The sequence below is a fragment of the Manis javanica genome, chromosome 12 (assembly GCF_040802235.1).
Source record: "Manis javanica isolate MJ-LG chromosome 12, MJ_LKY, whole genome shotgun sequence".
Classification (NCBI taxonomy): domain Eukaryota; kingdom Metazoa; phylum Chordata; class Mammalia; order Pholidota; family Manidae; genus Manis; species Manis javanica.
In genome coordinates, this window is record NC_133167.1 from 26,765,019 (window position 1) to 26,790,076 (window position 25,058).

Sequence of the window (25,058 nt, forward strand, 5' to 3'; positions counted from 1 at the left end):
GCATTCATTTGTTTGCTGTGTGCTCTGTTGGTTTCCATTAGCCCTTCCTTAATACCCAGAGGAACGCCAGGTAGCTAACCGCACCTGCTCTCCTCTCAGCCTGCAGCATTCTTCTTTGGGAGCCAGACAGACAGCTTGCTCATCAGAGTGACAACAGGGACTTTGTTTTGACCATCACCTTCATTCCCTGTCTCTGGAATAGAGCCTGACCCATAGTAGGTATTTGGTGAATGACTGAATTCTATTTTCTTTATTATACAATGTAATAGCAACATTAAAAAGTTATCTACCATCCATCCACCTCTCATCAAGTCCTCCCCTCATTCTCCTACTAGCAGCCCCTCTGGGTCAGCCACCTGGTCTCTCTTAGTCTTTGGTTTCCTCATCAATAAAACAAGGATGAAAACTCTTCTCTTACAGGTTAAATTTAATCAAAGAACACATGTAAATTGCATAGCACAGTAGTTCCACTAACTTTTCATTTCAAAATCATCTAAGGAATGTTCTCTGGCACCTCCTTCCCAGACCAACTGCAGCAGAATTTCTGATAATGGGGCCCAGACATAAGCATTTTTACCTTTCCACAGGTGACTCTAATGGGTAGTCAGGTGTGGGAACCTCCAGCACCCATTACCTTCTCCACTTGTGAATGCCATGTAAAATCGAGCCTTGACTATTCTTTCTCCTAACCAGGCCTTGCCAAAGAACAGGCTCTGCTGATTCCCACCTTACCTCAGCTCAGGCTGTGCCCTTCTGAGGTAGGAAAGGGAATGGCAGGGTGGAGCAGGCAGAAAGGCTGAGTAGCTTGACTAGCAGACACAGGAACAATGGGCAGAGGGACCTGAGACTGATAAACAAAATAAGGTAGGAACTAGCTGGAACTAGATCAAACCAAAATGGCATTTTGTGAAAAATAGACCTTTAACTTCATTAAGATCTCACTTACATAGTAAAAACCACTCCATCAGTGCCAGGACAGTTTATAGTTGTCCTTAGAACCCTCCAGAAGATTCTTCTTCTAGGAATCTTCCCAGAGAAATCATGAGTATTCCACCCTCTGCTTTACATACTCATCGTACTTCCAACAAATGAGGAACAGGCCACCAGGGAGGGGCTATTCTGCCTATGGAGTGGTCAGCTCACTTTGCTAAGATATACCTTTAATAAATCTGCCTCATGCTGTACCTGGCTTGTGTTTGATTTCTACCTGTTTGATTTCTATCCTGCATGTACTGTGGTGGAAGCCCAAGGCCTAGGGCCTCCCACTTTCTCCTGCAACACTTCCCTCATATGTGAAGGAAAAGCAAATGCTCATCTCCTCTGGGCTTTCTGAAGTCCTACCTCTGAAATCATATTTTCCCTGATATCTTTTTCGGCTACTCCAACCCTGAACTCCCTCTCCTCCGAAATGCCATGGCAGTTGAAGCCTTCTATGTACTTGCTTCTCCTTCCTTGCCCCATTCATTCATGTGAGTTTGCAACTGATTCATGTGTGTCAAATTGGCAGATGTCCCATGCCTCGAGCCCAGTGCTAGGGACACCCTAAATTAGACACTGAAAAAGGATAATTTAAAAAAAGAATAAAGTCATGCCTTTCATATAAAATGAATTCAGATCAAAGATTTTATTTAATGCATCAGTTAACAAGAGAGCCAGTAAGATGTTAGTCAATCCAAAGAAGTCAATGAAACACAGGTAGGTAGGCAACAGGGAATGTTGAAGTGAATGTACAAAAGGATGCAAAATTAGTCACTGGTACTCCCCTGAACACTATTCATTTGTCTCTAAGGACAAGAATCATTTGGATTCTTATTCATTTCCTATAATATGCAGAGTTATAAAATAAATCAAAGACAATAAAAGACAGAGATAACCACAAACAGTGCTCTATAGTGTCTAGTTTTTCATTGTAGATGTCCCATGTCTCTGTAGTCCATTACATAGCTTTTCACAGTTTCAGTATTTTTATGGTCTGTTGATTGTTGGATCAGTTAGGATTAGATGAAAACTAATAAGAAGCTTCACTTAGATAGGAATTTGAGTAATATGAATACAGCTAATGGTAGCTTCAAATAACTGCAGCCAAGGTGAAATCTAAATCCAAGTTTTATCTGGGGTAACCCAGATTTTTGAGGTGTCTGTACAGATTTTACTGATAAGGAGGTCAAACTTTCAATGTTGTTAGAATAGCATGCTCTTTAGGTACTTGCTAATATAATACCTCACTTTGATTTTCCACCAACCCTGGAAAGTAATTAATTTTGTCCCTGTTTTCTCCATGAAGAAACTGTAGTTCAGATGGGCAATGAGATTTGATCTAGACCTGTCTTTGCCTAAATCCATCCTCTTTCCCATAGTTTAAGGTTGCAGATTAAGTTAGTTCATTTATCTGTTATTTACAGGAACCTCCAAAACTTTCTGAAGCTGTACTTTTACTTTAGCAGGGAAAAACTGATTATTACTCAGTGTGGTCTAGATTTATTCCTGGAGATTCAGCAGCAACTTGGAATTTCATTTTTGGTCACTGTGGGTAAAATCATAACATTTCCAGTGAATTTCGCCTGGCTTTAGTGCATTTGCATCTCTCCTCAGAGGTGGAGAGAAGTTCATCTCCATATCAGTGGGTATTTACCTGGGCAACTCAGGGCATGTCTGAACCCGAGAATTTAAAGGGAGGGGCTGGCTGGCTTGCTTGCTGGCTTGCTTCAGGAGCAGAGGAGAGAGATGGCCCTGGACTGCAGTTTGTAAACAATAAATGGGTTTTAAACTTTATTTCTCCCTTTGACTGATTTCGGTTTTTAGAGGTATTTTGCCCCCAGGATTTCCTCTCCCTGGACTTAACAGTCATCAATTCCACTATTATTTTATAAATTGCTTTCCAAATATCTGAATGTTTCTCAGATCTACCTCTAACTTCTTCTATTAGGAGATGAATTTCTCCTAATTCATCTACCTGCAGCCACCCTTTCTCTCCTCCAATTTGTTCTCTACTTTGACCCCAGAGAAATCTTTCCAAATCCCAAACTTGGTTATATCTTCTCATGACCTGACATCACTTCAAGGGTTAAGTCAATCTTCCTCTCATTCCCTAGGGCTGCATGGTCTGACCTTTTCCTATAGTCCTATCCTGGTTTAATGTCCTCTTCATACCTCAAGCCATTCATTTCTCAGGGGGATCTTCTCTAGCTCCCCCTCAGTCTTAATTGGGTTGTATATTCTTCCTATTACATGCTTTCCTATTAGCACTCATCATGAGTCCTTTGTTGCACTAATTAAGGCAGAAATTTTATATTTATTGATGTGGTGATTTGGTTATTATCCACCTTTGCCACTAGACAATAAGCTCCATTAGGGTAGGGATCTGCCTCTTTCTGTTCAACACTATTTCCAGTGCCTCATAGGGTGCCAGGCCCAGAAAGGGCATGCAATAATTACTAACTTAATAACTGTAGGGAGAGTCACCAGTGACACACAAATGTAACAAAGTCCATTTGGTCCCTACAGTTTTATCTGTTTATTTACTGGTTTGTCTGAACTTTTCTTGTTTTGCTTTGCTTTGTTGCTAGTGTTACAAGATTGCCTCCAAGAAATGGAAGGAGGAAGCATGAACCATGCAGGTGCCAGGACCCTGGCTGAGGATTTTCATATGATCTCATTTGATCCTCCTAATCTGTGAAGTATGTATCATCTTTCTGATTTCACAGAGATGAAACTGAAGCTTAGAGATATTATACAAAGTTAGACCACTAGGAAATGGTAGAGTGCAGTTTGAACCCAGATCTGCCTTTTACTGCTGGATCTGGCGTCAGAGACCTCATCTACTGCATCATCCTCATAAGGCTTGGGGCCTCAGTTTCCTCCTCTAGAAAATGAAGGCTAGAAGCCAATGTTAATGTGCATTTCTTTAATCATTAGTCCTGATACAAAGTTTCCACACGATCTGCTATTGAATAGTAGAAGGATCTATTCTCTGTAGTGAATCTGTCAGCCTCCTTTGCCAATTATTGATGCAAAGTAGATTTCAAACCTGCCCACAAGTCTACCCCTTCCCTGATTCCACACATTTTGGTAGTGCCCTTCCACACAGACTCTGGGGTTGACAGTGTGACTCTTTTACTAGCCAATGGGATGCAAGCAGAGACATGGAAATTGCACTGGGGTTTGCCCTCGGGCTGTGCTTGGAACCCATCTCCCACACATTAACAAATCTGACCAGGCTTTCAGATGACGAGAGCAGGTGCCCCACTGCACCAGCCAACAGCTAGCCAATGCTTAGAGGGAGAACCTCCTACCTAACCCCAGATACGTACGTAAGCTGGCAGAGACCGGCAGAAGGACCACTGAGCTGGTCCAAATTACCAGTGCAGGGACTAATGTGCTAAAAAAAAAAATGGTTATCATTTTATACCACTACATTTTGGGTACTGACTTTATACAGACACTATTTCTTTTTTTAACAGTAAGTTTATATTACATGTCGATCTTGTAATTTTCCCATTCTGAGAGAAATGTGTCTTATTTTGTAGATTTATTCTATTATATGACATAAAATTTATAATTTAACAGACATATATCTCTTCTTCATAGGTAGGTACAGTACACTCTTTTGCTTTCTTCTAATTTTGACACCATTTAACCCACTAGTTCATTTGGAATTTAATGAAATTTGGGGGACGAGGCATGGATTTATTGTCCTCCACGTTATCCATTGTGACATCCTTTATCATTTAATAACTCCTTTCTCAATTGTTATATTGCCTCTTGATTTCCAAGTATTAATTTCATAGAATGTATTAGTTATATTCTCTGAAATTACAATGACATTCTATGAACTAACTTTTCCTTTTGTAATTTAGGACTTTAATTTGATTACAAATTTACCATTCATTAATATAAAATACATTAGTAACATACAACTATAAAAGTTGTTTTATTTATAACAGTGTAATTAATGAAGGCCCTTTATGTACCATAGAGAGCTGTTTCTTTCTCTTTGTTAATTTCCATTGTCTTTATAGCTGCTCTCTGACTTCTCCACATTCTGTTTTCTCAGGTAGATTTGTGTCATTCTGATCATTGTCTACCAACTGTAAACTTCTTGAGAACAGGAATAGCATATATTTTCCTTTCGTTCAGTGTTTTCCACAAAGTAATATTCAGTGCATAGTTGTCAGAGTGATGTGGTATTTAATTATCTCAGCAGATTTTAGTTCTTAATGTAGTCTTCCTGAACCTGTGAGTGTTCCGCGCTCATCAAGTTCCCAAATTCGTACAATCTTCTCTTGTTGCCCTGCCTGGTATTATCTGAACAGAATATCTGCAAGATAGAAAGGGGAACCCTTGGGTAACCCAAAAGAGACCATTAAAACAAGCACAGAAATTTCACTGATTGGGATATCATGGACATAGGTTCTAATTATTAGGAAAATAAATTAATGTAGGACCTGGAGACTATTTTTGGACCAACACCAGTGTACTGGACAATACCCCCATATGCTAGGCCCAGGGAATAAAAAAAGACTTGGGTATGGTCCTGCTTTGAACACCAGGATAACAGTGACCAAAATCTGAGAGTTGCAAAGTTTAACCATGTAATTGTGAAAAAATTCATTTCAACTACTTCAAAGAAAAATTATCGGTAATAATTGTCAATATTGTCATTGAAAAATCAAGTTCTAATATTTGTTTCCTTCTACTCACAAATCTATTTTTCAAGTAGAATCTATTCCTGTTTAAACTTTGTCCCCCTCTATCCTTAATGATGGGTGGTTCCCAGTTGGTTGTGAGTTATGCACTAAAAAGTCAAATTTAAAGGCCAAGAGCACATCGGGACCAGCCAAGGTCACATCCCAGCTCTGCCTCATGCTAATGCTTCCCGTAAGCAATCCACTCCCATGGCCTCACCCCAGAGCTTTGCCTCATCTTGGCACGCATCACCTCCCAGATCCTGCCCAAACCAATCCTCATGGAGCACTGTGTCAACAAGGCTCTTGCCAGCACCCTTAATATCTTTACTCCCTGCCACACCCACCCTGAAAATCTTCTAGTCACTCTGGATCATTTACACCATCTACCACCTTTGCTTCTCTACCCTAGCTTCTTAGAGCTATTGGAGAAACCTCACAATTGCCATGTTATTAATGCTTAGTCAGCCAGTGTTTACTGAGCACCTACCATGCACTAAAAATGGTAGAATAAACTATCCTAGATTCAGGAGAATAAAATAGTAAATCAGAGGTAGGGGTTCCTCCTTCTCAGAGCATAACGACTGACAGGGTGGGGGAGCTCAACAGTCACACCACAGGGTGGTATGTGTTATCATATGGAAATACAGAGTGCCATGGAAGCCCACAGGAGGGCACCTAATCTAGACACTTAAGGGGTCAGGGAAGATCATGCCACTTCAAATTCATGGTCTTCAACACTCAGCAACTATTTTGTAGTTGTCCAGTCAGCTACAATTTCCCAGAATGAATGGTTAAGGCTCCGTGGCTCTCCTCAAGACCTCCAGTCCACTCTTGTCCTGCTCATCTCTCCACAGATGAGACAGCCTCTGCCTGCACTGAGGAAGTCTAGGTCACATTGACAAATCCATTTGCATCTCAACTCCTGCCCTCCTGACTCAGTAGGAAAAGTGCCCTTCTCTGATCTTTTCTCTCCAACATCTCCCTAATTCATCTGGGAAAGGCACCTTGGCAAATTGGTTTATTTCCTCCCTCACTTACATTTTCTTATGTTCAAGCTCTGCCTCCTAATTACTCAACCCACAGCGAATAAACATACCCAGGTCTCTCTTACACAAACAGTAAATTACAAATAAATTAAAAAGTAACACAACCAAATGCTCTCAGCCTTCCCCAGCCTCCAGATGAAACCCAGATCGTACCAGGCAAAAAAACCCAACCAGTTTACAAATGTTTTCCTGCACCTTGCCAAGTACTCTAATCCCAGACTCCTCCCCACTGCCTCAGGCATATGTGTGATTCCCAAAGGGCAGGGTGCTTCCCTGTGTCTGTGAGAAACCTGTTTGTTGCTTCATACTCCCGTCTTGCTCCCAGCCTCTGCTGAGGCTCTATGCCCCACTACTGGAGAGCTATTGGCCCTGCCACCTCCAGCTCAGCGGCCTCTGAAGATTCCAGCTGGACCTACAGTATGCCTGATGGCTGGCCTCATCTCAGCTGAGCTGGGGCTCCATGCTGGGGTGCAGAGTCCTGCTGATGGTCCTGCTGGAGCCTCGCTTCTGGCCACTGCCCCCACTTGCTCTCTATTTCCTAAACTCCATGCTCACTTTCACACCTCTGCCTTTGCCCATGTTATTCCCTCAGTCTGGAATGCTATTCTTTTTTAGTCTCCCTAGGAAGTCCCACTCATCTTTAAAAGGCTTAACTCCCATGACTTCCTCTGCAACTTTGTCTCACCACCATCACTACTGTCAGAATTAATTAATTTCTTCTTTGGATTGTATAGAAATTACTTAACAGCCTGTTTCTTTGAGAGTTTGATCTTTATATCTCCAGCATCTACCAGTACAGTCTATGTGCAGTTCCCAAATTGCATTCAAATTTAATTGATGTCCATTGTGACATCATTTATTTTTATCTACTTCCAGTTTTGTCATGTATCTCCATCTTTTTCTTGGCTTCCTGCTATAGAAAATTATGATTTAACACCAACACTACCCTTATGCCTTCATTTATTCTTTCCCCATTCTCTTGATATGTCACAACTTTTTGTGAAGTCAATATTCGTTGTTTACAATAATGATGTATGTATAATAATGAATGATTATATCACATTCCTTATTTTTTCTTGTATAATTGTGATTACCAAATAAATCTTCTGTATGATTCAGTTGGTCCTTGACTTGGACAAGGCATGTCATGTTCCTCAGAAGTCTCACCACCCAAGTTTCAACAATGCTAGTAAATTCTCTCTCAATAGTCACCCCTTTCTGTGGTTTCACTTTCCGTGGTTTCAGTTAACCGTGGTAAACTTCAGTCCAGAAGCAGAAGATCCTTCTGACATATTGTTAGGCCAATTATAGTTTAATGCTATATCAAAATCCCTGTCATTCACTTCACTTCACTTCATCTCATCACATACGGATTTTATCATCTCATAGCTTCACAGGAAGCAGAAGGCTGAGTATAGTACAGTAAGATATTTTGAGATTGAGAGAAAGACCACATTGACATAACTTTTATTACAAGATATTATTATCATTGTTCTATTTTATTATTATTGTTAATCTCATACTGTGCCTAATTAATATGATAAAGATTAAACTTTATCATAGGTATTTATGTATAGGAAAAAACATAGGATATATAGGGTCTGATACTATCTGCAGTTTTAGGTATCTAACTGGGGGTCTTGGAATGTATCCCCCCACTTGACTTTCTCAAAACCTCCAGTGATCCTTTTGTTGAGGGTTGAAATTCTCAATCACATGTGTGAAAGAAAGCTAAATTTACTGCTTACTAAGCAACGGAGAGCTATTCTTATAAATCTCAGTCTCTCTGTACAAAGCAAAACTTGAAATCATAAAGGGTTTTAGGAACCATGGAGTTCAAGGATTGGCAGATTTTCTGAAGCATGTGGTTCAGAGATTGGCTGACCTTCAGCTTCTGAGTTTAGGGATTAGGCTAGAGTGATATTGCTGATTGGCTGGCTTTCAAAACCGTGGGGCTATCACTAATTGATTAGTATGAGTTTAATATTCATTCTGTGGTTCCTTATTGATTACTTTGGACTAAGACCAAAGAAGAGCCTTTCATTCCTCATTTTCAAATGAGGAGGTAAGATCATGCAACAGAATCACCCGGAGTACCTGTTAAAACACAGACTGCAGAACACCACCCCAGAATTTGTTATTTAATAGGTCTGGAACTGAACCCAAGAATGAACATTCCGAACAAGTTCCCAGAGGCTGCTACTGCTCCTGGGGCAGAGCCCATACTTTGAAAACCACTCAGTTACAGAATGAAAATGTTACAAAAATAAACAGTAAATAGTCAGCCAGGTTTGCAGAACTATTTGTTGGTGGTAACCTACAAGAAGAACTGGGCTCTAGTGAGATAGAGGCATGTACAGGCAACGGACAGCCATGAGGGCAAGGGCTACCCATGGGAGCTTCCTCAGGGGTTCATGGATGGCAGAGCTTAAGAATTATTGATGTGAAATATCTGCCAGCAACGCACAAAAAAGGCAGTTTTTGCTCTTCTTCTACACAACACATGAATACCTTTCATTTCTAAACTGTCACACAAAGGATGTCACTTTATCTTAATTTTTCTGCCCTTTTTGTAAAGATAAAATTGCTAATAAAACAGGATTTTAACCTCCCCTTTCTTCTCAATACATGTACAAAGATTGCTAATTAGAGGCAGTAGATACCTTACACATCTGAGCAGGCAATTTAATGCCTTAAGAAAAAGATTTTTTCCCTAGGGGGAAAAATGTGCATCATCAGTTCCTAACACATGAAAGATGTGTGTTGAAAAATCAAGGTCCCTGCCCAAATGTGCAATGTATTTTTTGTCTTAAATCCATTCCAGCACAAGAAATATGGTTTCAACTAGATTGAAGATTTTTCTTCTCTTAAGAAATGCGATAGTTGCCAACTAGTGATGGAGTTTCCAGAATTCTTCTCCCAATAGTTAACAGATGAATTTATTGGATGGAAAACTAAGAGCAAATCTGAGCTTCTTTGGAAGCATGCCCAAACTCAGCAACAGTGATATCAATAAGTGTCACATGGAGGCATGTATAAAAGACAGGAAAAGAATGAAGCAAACACAAAATCACCAAAAAAGGCAGCCAAATAGAGCATATCTAACCTGGATGGAGTGTTGGAGTTAGGGTGTGAGCCTTACCAATCCATCAGCATTGCTTGGTGGCTCATTAGGGTAACCATAAGGAATGACAGTGTCCTCACTGATGCAAGGACTGCTCAAGAACACAGCTTGTTGCCCTTTCTGCTCTCTAGAAAGTCTATGACAGCTCCCACCCTCTCCAATGCAGGTCTTCTTTACAGAGCGTTACAGACCACCCGCTTTCAGAAGCACCAGCTGCTTCAAGAGAGGTTACCAAAAATCACAGTGTGTAAATCTGTGCATTTTGAAAGAATAGATCTTTTTCATGGTGGGAGAATGCAAGAAATTGGGCACAGAATTCATACTTCTCCCTATTTTTAATTCTAAGCACCCAATAGCTGATGGCTCTTCCCACGTGAGTTTTCTCTGCTCATTTCTGCCTAGGTTATAGAGTGACTCATTTCAGAAATATGCAGATTTTCAACCAGAGAGACATCTACTTTTACAATATTTTACTTTATGTTTTTTTTCCCATAGGGAGTGAGCAAGCACTCTGTAGGTAAGTTGTGTTTTTTTAAGTTTCTCTAATGAGCAGTGTGGACAGCTCTAGGAGGCCCACAATGGTACAGATTTTCTATGCACACATAATTTGTAAACTTTCTTTTCACTGAGGGATAAACTAGACTGGTCTGACCTACTGATTCAACAAACATGTCTGTGTAACTACCCTGTGCCAGGTACCATGCTCGGTACTGCGCTTCCTAAGCAAGGCAAGTCTGTGACTGCCTACAAGCTTGATCTCCTGTTTCCTTACTGGCTTCTTGAACTTCATATCCCACAATTTGAGTTTTATTCCTTTGGTTCCAAATAAACAGGGACTTAGTTCCTTGTTATAAAATACAAACAATATTGAACAGCAACACAGTCACTGAAACTTTTCTGCCATTTAACACCAGAGTGTGAATGGTTTTTTGTCACTATTGTTATATAGCAGCATTGCATTGATAGCTGACTAAAATACTAAGTTTCTCAGGCTCCCCTGATGTGTCAGTAGACCTAATCAGGAAGCAGAAAACACCCTGATTATTTAATAAAAAGAAATTTCATGCAGAGAACTGGTTATACAGATGACAGAAAAGTCTGAGAATTCAACCAGAGGACTTTGAGACAAGCCAGAGATTGATAAAAATAAGAAACTACTCCTACCCCTAGGTTGGGAGAAAAAAGGGGGAGGGGGAGATCACCCAGTGGAAACCTTTTTGGTGGCAACTGGAACCACGAAAGATACATAGCTGCTGCCAGAGACTGCCACCTTAGCCACAGAGGAAGGAGGAATATCCTGGTTTCTTCCTTATGTCCACCCTCCAATCTCCTGCTGTGCCTTTCATTGGCCAAAGCAGTGGGAAGCCAGCTGATGAAGCCTGAGGAAAGCAGTTTGCAGGACAGCACATGTCAGACAGAGCTGAGCACGGGAAGGGCAATGCATGATCCATAGAGACTCTCTGACTCACATTAACTCTCACCTCACTGCTTGACCACAGGAAAGCCAGTCTCGGAGAATCTCCTTCCTCAAGAAATTTCTAGCGTGCCCTGCGGGCCCCTTACATACATTACATAATTATTCCTGATTATTGCCACTGCGGTGGCTGAACAAGTCAGGACTCGGGCCCCAACGGTTTCACCATGGTTCCCCTTTAAATGATAACTCAGCCTCAGTAGCTGTCGCTGCTGTGCGGCCATGTCCGTGGAGCTGGAACTCCGCCTGCCCTGGTGCTGATGCCATAGGCGCTCAGGGGAGCATAATGCCAGCAGAGCTGATAGAACACTACCTCTCTTTAAGATCAAAGATCCACACTATTGACTTAAAAAATGAAAAGGAACATATTACTTTTCTTTTTAACTGAAGAAGGAGGTCCCAGAGCTAGACAGGGTGAATCCTAAAGCATTATAGCAAGTGATAAAGCTTTGTCCATTCCTGCGTGGTTATTTTCTCCCAGAACATACAACCTATGCAAAGAGTACTACGGTCAAATGAACTGACTCTCCTGGCAGCCACTGAGCCACTGATGCAGTCACGCCCCTCTGTCAGTGCTTGGGGCCTTCATTAGACTTCATGGTCTCACTTACAGTGGGCTCCCTTGGAAGATCCTGATGATACGGTTTCAGAGCCCCCAGACTTAACAGATGTGTTTGTACGTGAGTGAACCTCCGAAACTAAAACCTTGGATAGTTTAAGCATTTTCTCAGGAGATCTGCTTAACCCTATTCATAGAAGCAATAGTTCGTGGACTAAGGATGACCACATTCAACTGGCCAAAGTACCTGGGCCTAGTTCCCACCCAAGTGAGTGAACCTGCTCTGCTCACAGTTTGAGCCAAAGGGAATCTACAGGTTTCACTGAATGGCTTTACTTTAGCTTTGAGAAAACTGAAGTTGAGAAACATAAAATGATCTGCCCAAACTACAATGTCAGCTAGTGCTATGTGAAAAGGCATTTAATGATAAGCCAGATAAGATACAAACAGAGGGAGAGTCAGTGGCAGGCAAAAGCAGGTAGTAAATGGAATGCTGGAAAAGAAAATACCAGGGAGAAAGTAGCTTAATTTAAAGAAATATAGTAAAGAGAGCTAAGAGATTATGTATGTATGTATTTATGTATGTGTGTATCCACGTATCTATCTATCCATCTACCTACCTAGCTGTATTAGGATACAACAAAAGACCTCTATTCTCTTCAAAAGCCATATCATGTCTCTTCTTAATTTCTCTCTTCTTGAGTTGTAGAATTGCTAATTTACCTCTTTCCAAAAGTCAGTTTAAAAAACTTTCAGTGTGTGCTGAGATAATAATATTGAGTGAGAGCCCACTGTGTTTAATAGAGCAGAACACAAAGCGAGAGAGACAGATGAGCCACCTCTGTAGCAACAAGGTAGGGTTATCACGTGGCTGCTGTACCTCTGTAGAAGTGGCCTCACATCAGCACGTCACCTTGCCTCCCTGTGTGTTTCCCCACCTGTAGGAATAGAATGTGGTTGATGCCATGAGACCCTGTTCCTCTCATAGAGCTGCTGCTGGAATCATACTGGGCTTAAGATGGTTTTAACTCTTCACTTCCTTAGGATTGATATGAGAATACCTAAGGAACAAAATGAGTTATAGAAATATAATAATATATACATTCATTTAATTTTAATCAGAAAATAAAAAATAGAAAACCTGGTCTTATTGGAATTCTAGACAACCATCATTCCCCCTCTCTTCTCTGAGCCCAAAACCAATTATATATACAGGGGTTAAATAAAAATCTGATTAGGACTAGTAAGACTGTATTGAAAAACATAGATTGGACTTGAAGCCAATATAAGCTTCCTAATATTCTTCTCTCCCTCCTCACCCAAAGACCTCAGACCTGCAAAGTAGACACTCACCCCACTATCTGTGTAGAGGATCCTGGCTGGCCTCATCCCCTTTGAATGCAGAGGGCCCTATTAACAGAGACAAAGGCAATGAGGCCAGAGCGCACACAACCTTTCACACATTCATGCCACCCAATAGCAGACCTTGGGATGCCCAACACTCACTATCACACCAAACAAAGAAGTACTGCTCCTTCTTTTGTGGAAAGGAGCCAGAAAAAGGAAAAAGAAACTTCTTCCCCTTTCCTCAGACAGGCTGGAAATGTCTTCTTTTATTGGCCAGGAAGAATAAGGAGCAAGGGAGAGAGTGTCTCCCCAATACGATCCCACCTTCCAAGAAAGACCTCCCAGTGACCGTGGTGACAGAAGGTGACATACAGCATACTTTTATGTGTACCTTCTGCAGCCTGGACGAGGCACCGCGTGAACAGTGGAGTGACAGTGGAAGTAGTGTTGGTGCCTGCCTGGGCCTAGGCTAATGCAGCCAAGAGAAGTTGGGACTGTAAAATTAAGAGGAGGAGAAAAACAGGTGACTAATTGGTAGATGTCTAGGGACACTGTTCATTTTGTAAATGGTTCATTGGAATTTGGGTTAGGAAATAAAGTCTTTTTTCCCCTTTAGATAGATAAGAGGGTGTATCTTCACAAAATTCAAGAGGAAGAAGTTGCATGTTTTTGCAACCATTTTGAGGGCAAAAGTGAATATATGAAATATATCTTAAAGTCTGTAAGGGAGAAATTGGAGTAGACAACCAAGAAAAGAATGAAGAGTGGAAGAAAAGTCAATTTAGGAGATCTCCATATGATGTGGTTCCTCAAAGACAGTGCAAAAAACAAAAAACAGGAAGCAAGGAGAGAGGGATAGAAACAAAGGCTTGGTGAGCACCAAGCTGAGGAAAACTTTCCTGAGGGACCTTAAAACGTAATCGGAGAAACAAGGTAAAGACCCAGAAAGGGCAGTATGTAATGGAAAGAATCACAAGGAGATTCCCCTACTACATCAAACTCTCAATGGACCAAGAAATCTGCTGTGCTAATAGCTCTGAACCAGTTGCTTTGCATGAGATCCGGGCTAGTCCAGATGACTTTGTCATACTTTCATTTCCCATTTTAAACACAGACCAAATAACAGTTTCAAGGTGTATATAATATAGCATTACAGTTATCAAGTTAACTCAATGCAGAGAAGCCAACCGTGTTTATATACTCAAGAGTTTTCCCATATAATTTGTAGAAAGGTTGGATGAGTCACTTCCATAACACACCTTTCCCTCTTCACCCTTCTCACCTTCAAAGTGTGCTTTGCTTCTTCAACTCATAGTTCATTCCTGGAAAATGCTGTGTCACCACTCCACTGTTCTTTCCCCGTATCAGGCAGAGCCACCCATAGATCCAACACAGCTACAGAGAATTAATTGTAGATATAAATTTAAAAGTTTCTGTGACTTTAGATAACTCTCTGTTAATAGACTTACACTGCTACTTATCACACTTAGATAAAAGGTGTGCCATTCTTAGATACTCAAGCGGTATATTTTGCTGAAAGTGACCCTAAGAGCCATCACTGGGACCTGAAATTAAAATCAAATAAAGTCCCAGCTGATAAAAGCAACAATCATTAAAAGATATTAACACTGAATTATGACTATGTGAGGGATTATTTAATCAAGCCATAAATACCTGAATTTCTAAATGATACCATCTGAGGCAGAGGCTCTCTGCTAATCAGCCAGGTGAAGGGATGGAGAGGAGGGTTGGTCAAAATATTTTGGACTGTCTTCTGGAAGCAATGGAAACTAAAACTTAATGAGAGCTTTCTAAATTTCATAAACTTTGCCAATGATTTTTATACTTCACCTCATCGTGGCACTGGCATCACTACTTTCATTGTATAAAGGTTCATGAACTTAAAATCAAAGCCTTTATGTCATTCTTTCAAGTTGACACTCTTAGTGGCAAATGCAGAATTCACGCTCCAGGTCAACTCTAAAATTCACTTCCATTTCATTTTTCAGGAGTTAGTTCTTAAGAACTGTCCTGATGAATCCCACCCCCCCCCCCACCCTGCCCCACTTTGGGCCACAGCTCCAGGTCTCATCTCACTGGACCACCCAGACAGAAAACACCACCCATTAAGAGAAAAGACTCCTCTGTGAACCTGAAAGAACTCAATTAAGTCCAGTGGACAACATGGCTAAGACACTATAATAGGTGCAGGGGCGGGGAGCAGATAATTAGGAACAGAAAAACAAATATAAGTATGACATGGCTCCAGCACTTTGTAACAATTTTTCTCCTATGAAGTCTTTTCTGTGCCTCCCTTTCTAGAATGGACTTCCCCAACTTGAGAGCCTCACTGACCCAGAAACATTTATTACCTGCAAAATTTCATCATACTTTGAATTTATTTAACAAAGGAAAATTCAGCAGTTGATCCTCCTTAGAAGGCTGGAGGAGAGGAAAAAATTGCAATTGAAGTAAACCTTTACTTTTCCCCTTCTGTTGACCGCCAGCTCCTTGAAGGCAGGAAATGCATCTGTACTGTTTAGCACAGGGCCTAGAGCACGGTAAGGGTTCAGAATGAATCACTGAATGAATCAAGTTAACTAAGTAATCCAATCAAGCAGTGGAGAGAAATAATATAAACAACTGAGTAAGAAACAGCACAGGTTAACAACTAAGATTTTTCCAAATGGAGATTTGCTGCTGAAAAAAAATAATGCTAAAACAACGCCCAGAAGTTGAAACATCAAAGAGAAGAGTCCATAACACGCAGTATAACATTATCTTTTCACCTGCTTCAGGCTGTCTTCTAAAAGCATGCTGTGGACACCATAATTTATTCTGCCGAATGTTCTACAGTTGCAAGCTACAGGCAAGGTATGCAGTGTTCACTGTAACAATATTTAGACTCTAATCTGCTCCCTACTCTAATCTGCTCATCTACTACCCTGCTTCACATCCTATGATACTACACATGGGAAAGGCCTCATGAAAGGGATTAAGCACCTTCTTTTACTCACAGTAATGTTAATAGCTTCTATTTATTTAGTACCTACTATGGGCCAAGCACCCACTAGATGCCTGCCAGGCTGATCTTATTTCATCTTTGCAACAATCCTAATGAAGTGGGTGCTAGCTTTCCACATTTACAGGTGAGATTTCTGGGACACTTAAGTAATTTTCCCCCAAACTCCATGGTAATGGGAGGCCAAGTGAAGATGTGAATTTGGGTTTGTCTGACTTCAGGGCCAGGACCCTTAAATACCTAGCTAAACTCAGAATTATTAGAATTATCTGACAGGAGATAAGGGACATCAAATGCAACTCAAATTTGTCGTTCCCAGAGAAATAGATCCCTCCCCATAGGGCATCCTGCTTTAAGCTGCCTTTACGGGGTGAAGCTGCAATTCTGGCCCAGCTCAGCTGCCCCCAGGAATGACTACTGCCCACCGGTGCAGCAGGGAAGAAAGATGGGGACAAAATGAAGTCACACTTTATTTTGAGGGATCATTTTCTGTGTCAGAGAAAATGGGTCTTAACATATTTTGAACAAGCAGTGTAATAGGCGACAATGAATCCACAGTAATCTCAGGAGGAAGCCGTTTCACCCTCTCACAGTTAAATGCTTTACCCAAATGCGGGCATGTAAATAACCAAAATAACTAGAGTCGAACTTGGAGCCTCCAGGGAGGGAATTCATAAGCACTGTGCAAAGTGGTTTATAAATGTCATGTTATTATTTCTCAAAATGGGCTAGGCAGGTGTTTATTCACGCTTTTTTATAGACCGAAATGATTTCCCATTTTCAAATCTTTCTCCTGTGGGCTGGAAATGGTTACAGGCTATCTCTAAAGGAGAAAATGAATGCACAAGTGCATGCTGTGTTGGAGCTGGAAGGGGCCTCCAGTTCACCTGCCCAGCCATCATCAGGCTGAGGCCAGGAGAGCTGGTGCCTTGCCTCGAGACACACCCTGGACACATCAGTACATGAGCTCAGCCTCAAATCCAGGTCTGTCTGCTCTCAGGCCAGGGTGTTTTCTGACACCCCAGGGGAAGCAATGTTAATTCAGGGATGCAACAGTCAGGGTGTCACGTAAGGACCTGGAGTGCTAATACCAGTCAGTATGCCACAACTGTTTCCAAAAATAAATATAAAGATTGGTACATAAACAATACAAATAGATTTTTTAAATAAAAATATGTAGATAGGAAAAAATAATGATGGAAGGAAAAATATGAAACAGTCTTCTTACCCTCCAGAGATAGTCACTGACTGAACCTTGTTATCTTTGCTTCTGGACGTTTCTATGCTTCCTGGTGCTTACAGATTGATTCTCCGATGACCATGGGGCCACCCTGTAAATGCCATTTGATAACCAGCTTAGGAGCATATTTCAAACACCTTCCCAAGGGAATGTATCTTCATCTATGTTACTTTTTATGGCTGACTAGCATCCCACGGTATGGCTGCTCTGTAATTCATTAAGCCAGCTCTCTACTATGAGACCCTCAACATTTTTTTCACTGCTAGAAGCAACAGAAACATGGAGTGATAACTAAATGGCATCAGCCCCCTTCCAGTGGTGCTTCCTTAGAGCTGTGTCAGCTGGGATGAGCTCCTGACCCCTCCGTACCTTTTCTGCACCAGCAATCATGCCCCCCTCACAGGGATTGTTGGCTGTTTTAGGAGAGAGAACACATATAGGATTTGCTTAACACGTGTTCCTTACTTTAGTTATTATTTAGTTTTATACTAGATTTTTATTAACAAGTCTTCCACGAAAATCTTTTTAGCCAATTTTTTGTGCACGCACTTAATTATTTCCTGAGAACAGTCTTAGAAATTGTATCATTAAACCCAAAAGTGTTTATGAATTTTTCACATTTATTGTCAAGTTGCCCTCCTAAAAGATGGTGCCAAGTTACTTTCCCATGAAAAGGAAAAAGAGTGCTCAGGACCTCACACCTTGTCCACAGCTGGCACAATGATTCCTTTTCAATTCCAGTGTGTGTTGGGGAGTTAGTTTCCATCTATGTTTTGGCCATTAATATCTCTTCTCCTCCTTTTCCTCTTCCTCTGCCTTCTTCTCTGTGGACTTGTCTCCAGCATAGTTTAATCTCTCTGAAATTGGTTGTGAAGTCCATTTAGCAGCTGCTTTTTACTTTTGGGTAAAAACAAATCCACTAGATTGTACAACCACCGGGAGGACAGGGCCTGGACTGTTCCCCTCACTGCTGTCACTCTCCATAGATTTATTGTGAAACATTCCCAGGAAACACTGGTGGAATGACTAACTGGCCCGATGGCTGGAAGGCTGGTGGGTGGAGCACCGTAAGAAAGGTTCCCCAGAGCAGCCTGGCAGCAACTGCCATGGCAGAGGTCCCCTGGGCTGCCAAGCCTTCCCTTCAATCCATTTAAAGAAAGATATCTAGCCAGGAGCTGCCCCTCGAGTGAAACTCTCACTACCAGAAACTCCTTCCCATTTCGGGATACTTCTTGTTGTGAGGCCAGGCGCACCACCAAACATGCAGCACCTCAGGCTCATTTATCTGAAGGGGAGAACCAGAGTCAACAGCAAGTATTCTTCGGATCAGGAAATCTGTATTGTGGACCTGCTGAGTAAAGTAGCTAGGCTCTGGGTGAAACAAATACATGAGAAACATTGAGGGGGGAATAGGAGGTGATGATGTCCCTATCCTCAAGGACAGGTGTCCCTTCAGCCCCTTCAGACATAACAGGAGCCAGGCGGGCAGGCAATTGTTGCCCTACTGAGAACACAGCTGTAGAGTTGCCATAATCTGGAATGTTGTATGAAATCCTCCAGTTTAGTTGGTTTATTTTTTCAGACCTTATGTAGGTCCAACAAAGGGTTAGATCTGGCCCATGTGAGTAATTTGCAACTTTGCCCAGGAAGCTGACAACTCACAGAAAATAAAGCAGCCATGCGGCAAGCAAGGACACAGGTGGTAAAGTGCAAGGCATGTCGGCGGTAGGAGTGCTAGCAGGTGCAGACAGTAAGGCCTGAGCCTCATTCTCTAGGGCAATGCTCAGATGGGCTGAAAGGAACAGTGAATGAACACTGAATGAATTCCCCAGTCCTTCAAAACCCACAAGCTACAAAGCACTGGTGTGCAGGGCATGGAGGCAGAGTCAGGCAAAGCGCGTTAAGCGGAGTGGATATAAATCCAGTTGAGTGTAGGACCTAATGGATTCAGCAAGACAGGAGAGAGAGAGTTTGGGGGAGATGGCAAGCTCAAGCCTCCACAGGACAGAGTCCTGTACAGCCTCCACAGCCTTATGGGTGCAGCACTTACCCGGCAGTTCTCCCCTGGGAGTTACCCAGGACACTGCCAATTTTGGACACCCACAAGCAGGAGCGGCAGCTCCAACTTGCCTCACAAAATTCAGAAGACTCGTGAGCCTGACACTGCAGAATTTATACTGGCAGCCTCCCATCTTTTGAGCTGCTGCCCACCCTCTTTCTCTTTAAACAGCAAACTCATGTATGATGTTCTAGTTTTCCCTTTGAAATGCTCCAGCTGAACACTTGTGTGGTCACCATGGCAACTATCAGGCAGCATCGTCTTGTGCCTGAAGCCGAGGCTGCCAGCAAGAAAGCCAATACAGTAGTATATTGTTGCTTCCTGGACTAATCTTTTAAACTGCAGCCTATAGTGTTCCCATAATATATTCGATCAGAAGCTTGAGTGGTTTATTGAATTTAATGTGCCATGGCGCTCTTTGACTAAGCAGTCCATTCAGTAGTGGGCCTTTATTTTGAATTTTCTCCTTGGCAATGAAAAGCGCAGGGCCTACCATGGTGCACGTTTTGTGATTTCTAAGGTTCTAAGAAAGAAAATGGATTTGCACACATAAATAGACTCTGTGTTTTTAATCTCAGACAAGTTGAAGAATTATTCATCTTATTTTGACTGGACCCAGGTGGGCTGTCTGCCAAACATCTGATTTCTAGATACTGATTGTATCACCAGGGGAGAGCTAATACATTTCTGTGACTGGTGAACACTACAGGGAGGTGAGACGTCAGAGGCAGCTGGTTCAGCCGAACAGCAGCTATCAGTTCCAAGTCCACCAAGGTGCCCCCTCCACCTTTGTCCTAATAAAGGGCCCCTGCCTCCCCTGCATCCCTGGGTGAGAGGGAGGTAAGGTAAGCAACAGATGAGGGCACATTTATGGCAGAAGGGGGCAACACAGTGGGACACTACAAATAAGTGTTCTTTGGGATCAGTAAAATGAGGGGCTCAATTATTTCAGAAAGTTTCAGAGTTGACTAGGGACTAGAAGAGATGGGATATTAATAAGAGGAGTTGTGCACTTGGACCTTTACATGTTTGAGAGAAGTGTGGGTAAACGTCGGAAGCCCTGTGCAGGAGATGCTTCTTCACACTCAGGACAGGATTAGGCTGCGTAGGTCATAGCTTAATACCCACTAGTTTGCTCATTGACAATTTAGCTTTTTCTAATGATTTAATTAATAGTCATATCAAATTACTGACTAGTTATAAAATGCAGTTGACCCTTGAACAACGTGGGTTTGAACTGCATGTTCCACTTACATGTGGGTTTTTTTTTCAACCAATATATTGGAAATTTTTTTGGAGATTTGTGACAGTTTGAGAGAACATTTTCTTTTCTCTAGCTTACTTAATTGTAAGAATACAGTAAAAAATACATATAATAAACAAAGTACGTGTTGATTGGCTGTTTATGTCATCAGAAAGGCTTTGCATCAACAAGCGGCTAGTAGTTAAACCTGAGACAGTCAAAGGTTATACTCAGATTTTCAACTGTAAAGGGGGTCGACACCTCTAACCCCTGCATTGTTCAAGGTCAGCTGTACTTAATATTAGGCTTTGCATTCAATGGATGCTAGCTGGACACTTCCTCTGTTTTGATTTCTTTTTAAATCAGACATTAGGCACACAGACTCTCATCATTGATCCAGGCATGAACCTCTTTGGTTTACTTATCCTTACACTTATTTATTTATTAATAATTTATGAACACCCATGAACCTGCCATCCTCTATTCACAGTTCTAGATGTTGTGGGAGGTACAAAGATGAAGGAAATAGGTCATTCCTTTGAAGAAGCCTCAATTTTGTTGTGATAGGCTAATCACAGTTCCCAAAGACATGTCCAAACCCTACCCCTTAAAACCTTTGAGTGCCACCTTACGTAGAAAAGGGTCATCGTAGATGTGCTTAAGTTAAGGACCTAGAGATGATTAGATTATTCCCAGACTCCCTAAATGCTGTCACAAGTTTCCTGATAAGGGAGAGACAAAGGTTTCACCCACCCAGACAGAAAAGAAAGTAACTTGAAAACAGAGGGAGAAACTCAAGTGATGTGGCCACAAGCCAGCAAACACCAGGAAATTCTGGCAGACATCAGAAGCTAGAAGGGGCATGGGACAGACCCTCGCCTGGAGCCTCCAGAGGAGGGCAGCCCTGCTGCACTTCTGTCCAGACTGAAAGAATACAGTTCTGTTTTTGTGAGCCACAGAGGTGGTGGTAATTTGCTACAGCAGCCACAGGAATCTAATACCTTTGTGGTGATAGTGAGGCATACCTGCACTTACTGTACTCCTCTCTGCTGAGCATTTTAATGCTTTTAATTAAATTTCTTTTAAGTCTCCAAACAATACTATCAAGCAGGTACTATAATCCCTGCCATTTTGTGTATGTGCCAATTGAGTCTCAATGTACTAGAAAACTCTCAAATTGGGTCCTAAGCCTAATTAGTGTCATCCAAGAGATTCAAATTCAGGTTTCCCTACTATCCAGCAGAGAGCATTCCTGTGAAGCCTTTTGAAAGCCCAAATGCCATAAGGTGAAGGGTGTTCCTACATGTACTGTACTACGTTAGTACAGTGACGGCTTTTTTTGTGAAAGGGGAAGTCCTCTTTGGATATTTTTTAGTTAGCAAAAACAGGTACTAATGTAGGTCTTTCATAAAAGCAAAATGGTAAAACAAAACAAACTTTCAGGAAGCAGGGCATTACTGTAACTAGGTACTGAAAAGCACACCCCAAAATCCATAATTAAAATATACGCATACCCTGAACTCTAAAGCACAGATCACCCATATATGCTGAAATTAAAATGGCTTCTTTCTAGATTTTCTAATGGAAAAATTCTAAATAGTTTAATTGAAGCTTCACTTTTCTCTATCTCTTGAGCCTTGATTTTACTGATAGTCTAAGCCATTCTTCATACTTCATCTGCTAATAAGAAAATTCTATGTCTGCCTAATACAAAAATGCATAAAATGACTTCAGGAAACATGGGGCACACCAGTTTTGCTACAGCAAAGCTGTTCATATGAGAGTCACAAGGGAGGGAAACAGAACTTCGCTCCAAGATTGTAGAGAACAAAGAAGGCCCAACCTAAGGAATTGGGACTTGATCTTATCAGCAGAGGTAAAGATCATTAGACCAATAACAGGAGGTCATTGTGACTTTGTACTTACAGTATTGGGGGTGAGGATACAGCAGATTGCAGGAAAAACTGGGCAGAGTACAAATGGAAGCAGATGGAAGCAGATGGAGTAAGCTCCTGCCTGGTGGTGCCTGGCAGTGGAAGAAAGGAGACAAACAGAATGACAGTGAAGGGGGCAGGTAGGTGGTGGGTGGGCTGCAGCAGGTCAAGTTTCTGCCCTCCTGGCATCTGTGGGGCTGAAGGAGACTGGATAGGAAGACAGTGGTTTCTTACAGTGAAAGCAAAGGCTCTCCCTAGATTCCAAAGGACATGGATTAAGCTCAGTTCAGTAATTCTCCGAGTACTGCAGGGAGGCACCGCAGTGGGTGGGGGGTTCTCTGGACAGTGTTACAGAGACATTCATGCTTTGATAACGTCTGTTCTTTAGTTTTTGCGTGAGTCAATACTTTCATTCAAAACATGTTTCACTAATATTTAAAGTACCTTTGTTTCCTTCTCACCCTGGCCCTCTGGCACTGTGATACCTGGCACAGAGGCTGTGTTTAAAAAAATGTGAGCTAGGCATGAATGGTGTCTAATAGCAAGACTGCTGTATGTGTTCCATGACCTTGGGCAACTTACCTGGGCTTGTTTTCTGATCTCTGAAATGCAGATAATAACATCCCAGTAACAGTATAGTTATGAGCATTAACAGAGATAATGAATGTAAAGCATATAGCATAGTAGCTGACAGGTAATACATAAAGTATTATCAAGTGGCCAAGGCCATGTTTTGAGAAGCCATGGAGCAGAGTGGTCAGGACAGAAACTGTGAGTTAAACACACTTAATTTCAATCCAGTTCAACTATTTACTGTGTACATGACCATGGGCGATTTACTTAACCTCCCAAAAGCTAGCTTTTCATTCATAAAATGTAGATAATAATATTTACTTAATTAGGGATGTTGTGAGGAGTGAATGAGATATTATATATAAGCTAGCCTCTCCCTTGACATTATGTTAATATATACATGTACATTAATTTACACATTACATTGATATATACATTTAAAAATAATATTTCACTTTCAAATGGAAAAAGAAAATTGATTATCTCCAATAAAAACTGTTTGGACCTAGTTTAAGAAATAAATAGTTTTGCATTGATCAATTTAATGTCATCCCCTCTCCAGATTAAAGAGTATCCCCAACCCCTCTCTCTCCTGAATGGAGTAGAACTTTACAAATTTATGAGTAGACATAATAATATAAAACTCTGTTAATGTTCCTTATTCTAGTCTCTCACTGGTTAGTTTCAATACTTCAAGGTATACACAGCTGAAAAGGTTCACACTTTCTATACCCCAGATGATGTGAGACAAATGGAAAGAATAGCAAGCAAGATTTGAGAAGATTTTTAGAATGTAGATTCTCACAGTTCACACAGCTTCTGAGTGCCAGTCCATAATATCACTACTGGATGATTATTGAAGACATGAACATGAAAATATAACAATTAGATAGGATACTTCAGGGAATAAACCCCCATGAGATTCTGCTTGATTAAAAATGGCCCATGGGGAAACTTTCAAAACATGAAATTAGTTTGGACACATTAGAAAGTCTTTTCACACATACTAATCAACAAAATAACTTGACACCAGACCATGGAGTCAAAGGAAGCATGTTGGTTTAACTCCTTTAAGTAATAAATTGGACGCAGCCATGTATTCTAACCTACTCCATGCATGTATAGAGTGGATAATGACTGAGTGCTCAAAAGATTTGGAGATGATTAAAATAAGGTCCCTGACATATAGCGACTCAAGGTCCAGGGTGGGGAGACAGATACATAAGTGCTCAATATATGTGCTATACGGGACAGACAATGGGTTATAGAAGGACACAGTTTGTGGAGAATGAAGCTGCTAAGCTGCATTGACAGATTTAGCAAAACATTTAATTTTTTGGCTCTTAATCACTAACTACAGATAAAGACAGTTGATGGAGCTCAGTTTTTAGCTATATGTTAAGCTCTAATTCCACATTCTTCCTTTTTAAGATATCCATCTCTTCTGCCTTCAATCAGAAACTGTGGTCTTGAAGCTCTCAATGTATTAAAAAATAGACTTGAAAAAGAAGAAACTCAGATAATCTATTGCTTATTTGTTCTACAATGTATCAAAATATTAATTTGAGTGCTGAATTGTTGTTATATTTGTTTCTCATTAACTTGGTTGGTAGGACACTAGTCACAAAATAAACGAATTCAAAGACAGCAAAAGGCTGCAAGAAAATTAATCTATCAAGAATTCACAGAAGTCTAATGTTGCTGGAACAGAGGGAAAATCAGTTAAATGAAAATTTTGAAGATCTTAGTG

General features: G+C 41.2%; 1 protein-coding gene and 1 long non-coding RNA gene across 2 annotated transcripts in view; one reads left to right on the forward strand and one right to left on the reverse strand.

Annotated features, from left to right (window-relative positions):
* The window catches only part of CPO (carboxypeptidase O), a 62,521-nt gene extending 37,691 nt beyond the window's left edge, over positions 1 to 24,830 (reverse strand). Inside the window, exon 1 of the mRNA XM_073218229.1 lies at positions 22,728 to 24,830. Coding sequence (XP_073074330.1) covers positions 22,728 to 22,924 — 197 coding nt within the window. The 5' untranslated portion in view covers positions 22,925 to 24,830. The remainder of the gene's footprint in view (positions 1 to 22,727) is intronic.
* Positions 1 to 25,058, forward strand: part of LOC140844975 (uncharacterized) — a 68,170-nt gene that overhangs the window by 34,997 nt on the left and 8,115 nt on the right. The window contains exons 2-3 of the long non-coding RNA XR_012123579.1: positions 3,567 to 3,677; positions 16,036 to 18,809. This is a non-coding gene — a long non-coding RNA (uncharacterized lncRNA). The remainder of the gene's footprint in view (positions 1 to 3,566; positions 3,678 to 16,035; positions 18,810 to 25,058) is intronic.